Source organism: Neomonachus schauinslandi, chromosome 5, assembly GCF_002201575.2.
Source record: "Neomonachus schauinslandi chromosome 5, ASM220157v2, whole genome shotgun sequence".
Classification (NCBI taxonomy): Eukaryota; Metazoa; Chordata; class Mammalia; order Carnivora; family Phocidae; genus Neomonachus; species Neomonachus schauinslandi.
In genome coordinates this window covers 137,982,697-137,988,257 of record NC_058407.1, presented here as the reverse complement: position 1 = coordinate 137,988,257, position 5,561 = coordinate 137,982,697, and the positions used below count along the sequence as shown (strand labels likewise).

The 5,561-nt window shown below is 61.0% G+C and overlaps 1 protein-coding gene across 4 annotated transcripts in view; it reads right to left on the bottom strand.

Annotated features, from left to right (window-relative positions):
• MCRIP2 (MAPK regulated corepressor interacting protein 2) overlaps positions 1-1,014 on the bottom strand; it is a 10,107-nt gene extending 9,093 nt beyond the window's left edge. For 3 of the 4 annotated variants that reach the window (XM_021698149.2, XM_021698150.2, XM_044915033.1), the window contains exons 1-2: positions 879-1,014; positions 666-783 (exon numbers count right to left, since the gene is read on the bottom strand). In XM_021698149.2, coding sequence (XP_021553824.1) covers positions 666-783; positions 879-930 — 170 coding nt within the window. In that variant the 5' untranslated portion in view covers positions 931-1,014. The remainder of the gene's footprint in view (positions 1-665; positions 784-878) is intronic. The other variant, XM_044915034.1, reaches the window with a different exon arrangement.
• Positions 1,015-5,561: the final 4,547 nt, after the last annotated feature.

Sequence of the window (5,561 nt, the reverse complement as noted above, 5' to 3'; positions counted from 1 at the left end):
CAAATTGGCCAGGACTGAGATTCCTGTGGGGCAGGCGTTGGGCACTGGCAAAACTGCTGGTCAGGAAAGGCAGAAAACTGCAGGTTCCGGCAAGGCCTGAGCATCTGCGGGAGGCCTCCAGTGCCCAGCCAGGGTGTTTTGGGTGAAGGGCACAGGAGAGCGGTGCCCTGGTAGGGCCAAAGGGAACCACGTGCACTTTCTCCCCCAGCCCGCCCTGCAAGGACGGGGCTGGCAGCCTCCCGCCGGGGCCAGAGCCAGGAGGCCTTGCGGGCCAGCACCCTAGGAGATTTTGCTCCCGCCTTCCTGGGCAGCTCGCCTCAAACCTTGGCCTCGCCGCCCAAGGTCGCCCGGGGCATCTGAGTCAGCAGCGTGGAGCTCCTCCGATCCAGGAGCTGGTCCGCTTCCTCCCCACTCGGGCTCCGCCAAGGTCCCACTGGGCCAGAGTGGGAGAGGGGATCGTGCACATCCGCCCCAACCCCCTCCGACCCTGCCAGGTGCCAGGTGAGGCGGAGGCGCGGAGGTGCGGAGGCCAGAGCCGGCCGCGCGGGCGGGGTCGAACGCCCCGCCCCGCGCCCGCCCCGAGCATGTGGCCGGGTCTCCGCGAACCTTCCCCAAGGTCAACCTCTCGGTCCCGCGGCCCCCGGCGGCCGGCCCGCGCGTCTCACCTCGACAGGGGCCAGGGTCCCGGCGGCTGCGCCCGCGGGGGCGGTGGGGTCGGCGGCGCGGGCTGCCGGCATTTCAGGAGCTCGCCGAGCCGGCTCTCCACCTGCTGCTGCGAGGGACCTGCGGGCACGGGGCGCGTCAGCCGCCGCCGCGCCTGGGCAGTCACTGCGCGGACCCTCCCCCCGGCGGCCCTGCCCGCCCCCCGCCCCGCGCACCTGTGCGGCGCTGCGCGACCAGCTTGCTGGGCCCCTTGGTGATGGTGTACATGGTGCGGAGGGGCCGGCCGCCCGCGCGCTCACCGGGACGCACGCCCTGCCCAGCCCTCCGCCGGGGCTCGCACTCGGCGGGGGCCCAGGGCGCGGCCCCTTTAACGGGCGGCCGGGCGCGGCGGGGAGGGGGCGGGCCGCTACACGCCCCCGGCCCTTAAAGGGCCCGCGCGTCCGGGCGGGCCTCGGGGCACGCGGCGGAGGTGGCGCTCCGGCCGTTGGGGAGACTGGCTGCGGCGGGCAGCCACCAGCGCCCCACCCCACATGGCCCACGGCCAAGGCAGAGGAAGCGTCCTGGGGCCTGAGACGGCCTTCCACCGCCGGAAGGCCAGGTGAGCCGCGGGTGCGGGGGTGCGGATGGGGGCGCGTTGACAGGCGCTGGGGGCGCTCTATGAGCACCCTGGAAGCAAGGCTGTTCCCATTCACGTTGGGGAGCTTCAGCCAAGGTGCCTGGGTGGGCCTGGGTCAGAGTAAAGGGTCATTCTTGGCCTGGGTCTTGGGACCAAGGGGCCGGAGACCAGAAAAAGTGGGTTTGGGCAGAAACCTGGCGTCCTGGGAATCTCCCTTGCACTCTGTGGGACAGGAATAGTGGGGTGCACTCTGCTCCCTGACTGAGCCTCCCATGCCAAGACGCACCCCCAGCTCCAGGGACGGGGGACCCCATTCAGTCTGGGAGCAGTGTGGGGGTGGAATCTTGGGGAGAGAGGAGGTGGGTGAGTGAGGATGCCCGGTTTGCCTGTTGCATCCCAGTTGGAGAGGACCAGTTACTGGTCCCCGGACTCAGGTGGCCTGCCTGGAACGAAGGGGGAGGCGGGCTCCACCCCCAGGGTTCCTTCCTGAGAATTACATAGAAGTGCCCCTTCCTCCCAGCTCAGGGGCTGCTCAGGGCTGGGGGTTTCCCCACTGCTGCCCAGGCTGTGGGAGAGGAAGCACCACACTCTGGGGTCTGTGAGCCCCAGGACCTAGCGTGCTCAACGGAAGGCTCCCCTCGTCCTCCGTTTGGTTGAGTTCAATCCTTAGCATGCCCCCCACCCAAGAAAACACTCTGCCCAGAGTTGTCCAGGAATCCGCCCCCAAGGCTCTTACAGCCACTGCGGGGCTCGCATGCTGTTCCACAAATATTTGAGGAAGCTCAGTCCAGCAGGCACCAGGGCCTGGGGTGTCCACTGGGGCCTGGTCTGGGAGCTGCCGCCCCCAAGGGGCAAGGGGACTTACCTCAGCAGCGGCCCAGTGGGCCCCTGGAACAAAGGCCCAGCTCCCCCCACACCTCACTTTGAGAGCAGACTTGAAGCCTCTCCACCCCCCAGGCAGAGCGCAGGACATTGAGAAGGTTGGGGGGTAGCCCTGTTGCTGGGGCAGGGAGTGACAGCAGGAGGAACTCCCTCCCACCTGCTCTGTGCTGTGTCCCCCCCCCAGCTTTCCCATGAACCTTTGTGGCTGGTGGGAGGGAGCCAGGCCTGCTCAGATACTCTTAGGGAAGTGTGTGTCCCAGGGCCCCCCCCCAGCTTCCTGCTCCGCAGGGTGGGCTGGCCTGCGGCAGATCTATGATCCTGAGAGGGGAGACGGGGTCCCCCCAGGCAAGAGCATGTCCAAGGAGTCCAAGCCCGAGCAAGCCCCTCCCCAACCCCCCTGTGCACCCTGCAGTGTCTGTCCCTTGTCCCTCCCCATAGCCGACTCAAGGCCAGCGTGGTCCTGCACCATCTGTGCTGGCTGCCTGGCCTTGAGTACACTGCTCACTCATGCTGGGGAGACAGCCAAGGTTCGGGGGTGGGGGCGCTGTGTTCCCACTAGTGTGGGGAGCAGGGCCCCCAGGCTGACACAGACTCTGAGAGCCCCTCCCTCGGGCACACCCCTCAGGCCTGCACAGACAGGCCCAGCCTTCGCTTAAGCGCTCTGAAAACCCAGGCCTTGAGGCCCTAACGTTCAAGCCCTACCTGCAGGCCTTGTTTCAGGTCAAAGGTTGGGTCCAGAGCCCTCAAAGCTCTGGGGAGAAGCCCCTGAGCACAAATGATCCTGACAGGTGGGAGGGGAGAAGGTGTAGGAGCAGCAGGGGAGGGGGGGCATGGGGTGAGGGAGAGCCCAGGGGTCCCCAGAATAGCTGAAGGAGGAGGAAGGCCAGGTGGTGGGGGCAAGCAGTGAAGCCCCCTGCATCTGTTTGGGGGGGCTGGTCTCCCCCAGAGGGGGCCTTGGCAGCCTCACTGCTCCCAGGACACACCCTGGTGGGGGTGTTGGCTGTGAAGCCCCTGCAGGGCCCGCCACCTTCCCTGTTGCTGGAGAGGCTGGGAACTGCCCCCAAGCCCAGCGGGGCAGCTGCCCCGGGGGGAGGGGCCTCACCTAGCTTGCAGATAAAATGGCTGTCTGGGTAAGAAAAGGCCTTCGCCTCACAGACCCCAGTCGTCGTAATAAAAGCAAATAGAAATTTTCTTTCAAAGATTCTAAATACAGTTCTAAAAGTTAACCTGAAAGAGGAGGAAGTTTGTTTTCAGTCATTCTCAGTAACTGGCTCCATCTGAAATCTACGCCCTCACCAAGGCAGATCCAGGATGGTGGAGGGCCGGCCAGCAGACCCCCCGGAAAGGCGCTGGCTGGGGGCTCCTGCCTCTACTGCCCAGTTTCAGGGATTGCTTGGCCATTCCCAAACCTAGGTGCACTGGGGGGTTGAGTGGTGTCCCCCCAAAAGCTATGCCCACTGGGAACCTCAGAATGTGACCTTATTTGGAGTAAAGGTCTTTGTGGTTATAAGTTAGGCAAGGTTTCCAGATAAGGCCATCCTGGATTAGGATGGGCCCTAAATCCAATGACGTGTCTTTGTAGGAGAAAGAGGAACGTCTGGACGCAGGTAGAGAGATTAGGTGAAGGTGAAGGCAGAGTGCCTGTAGGCACCAGCCCCCGGAAACGCTGAGGCACTTTCTTCCTGTAGGGCCTCTGGAGGGAACAGACCATTCTTCTCTCGGACTTGGGGCCTCCAGAAGTATGGGAAAATAAATGTCCATTGTTTTAAGCCACCGAGTTTGGGGTCATTTGTTACAGTAGCTCTAGGAAGCCAGTGTATCAAGGGAGGTGGCAGTGGATGAGGGGACAGGAAGGGGAGTGCCCAGTGCCTGGCAAAGGGCTGCGGAGGAAGCCTGCACCCCCATCGGGGGTCTCCTGTCTGCTCACAGCTCTCTGGGCACTAGAGAGTTATCATGTGGCTAAACACTTATTTGGAAGGGTGGCCCGTGCCAAGGTACCTTGCACACAGTGGGTGAGAAGCTCAGGAGGGCTGCCTGGGAGCTGAATTCTGCCTCAGGAGACAAGATCCTAGAATGCCCCACCGAGCACAGGCCCTAGCAGGGTCAGATACTTCCAGGGGACAACTGTTCAGCATTCACTGGGGGTCCTGGACCCTCCCAGAGTCTGACACACAACCATGACTTTCCAGAAAATGAGTGTTCGAACGTGTTCACACAAGCATTCACATGTGTATACACGTACTCAAACACACTCGTGCACACACTGCAGCCTTCTCTAGCTCTGAGCTTGGTGAGCGCAGTGGGCAGGGGGTAGCTCACACAGCGGCCAGCCCAGGCCAGCCCAGAGCAGCAAATGTGGCAGGTGGTTATTGCCTGCAGCCCACGGACAAGTCCTTGAAACAGGCAGAGTGACATTCCTCTAGGGACTCAACTGCCTCGATGTTGACACTTTTCTAAGGGCAAAAGGCAATCCTAGCCTGATCCCACCCCCACCCCCAGGACCCTGTGAGTCTACTTTAACATGTAAGAATTCCTTTGGAAACTTCCTTTATCTCTACCCCCCAAGATACATGTTGGCAGCATCCCCCAAGCATATGGCCCACCGATATACATCTGAAGGGTCTCATGATTCAGGTTTTATTAGATGGTAATAAATGACCTTTACCCAACAATAGCTAGCCCTCTCAAGGTCCTGGAAATCTTGCTTCCAAATGCTTTAGAGACTTACACTGTCCCTAACCCCCTCCCAACTTGAAAGGATGTAATGGGGGGACGCCTGTGTGGCTCAGTCTTTAGGCATCTGCCTTCACTCCCTGCTCAGCGGGGAGTCTCATCTCCTCCCCCTGCTGCGTTCTCTGTCCTTCTCTCTCTGTCAAATAAATAAATAAAATCAAGAAAGAAAGAAAGGAAGAGAAAGAAAGAAAGACCACTCCTCATGACCCCAGCGCTGCTCTTTCTGCCCACGGGTCCTGTCCCGTGCTTTAATAAAACCATCTTTTTGCACCAAAGATGTCCCAAGAATTCTTTCTTGGCCGTAGGCTTCGAACCCTAACGTCTTTCCTACATCAGATAACAACCTAAGGCCAAGTGCTGTTAAATGAAGACACTGCTGGGTATTTGGGCAGCTTCTGAAGCTGGGCCATATGACCTGGAGGAATCAGGGAGACTGGTCAGTCTGGTTTCTTGCCTCTTACAGAACACCTGGTGTAAGGGAAAACACTTGCAACACTTTATATATGTCCTACAATTTAACTCAATTCTGACACTATCTGCCAGGCATGAATGCAGACTCCCCCCAAGCTGAAGGCCCCATCTCATGAATTCGCCACCACATCCAGGCTGTCACCAGCTGTAAGTCAGGGTTCTCACGACCCCCTTCTCGAGCGCCATAATTTGCTAG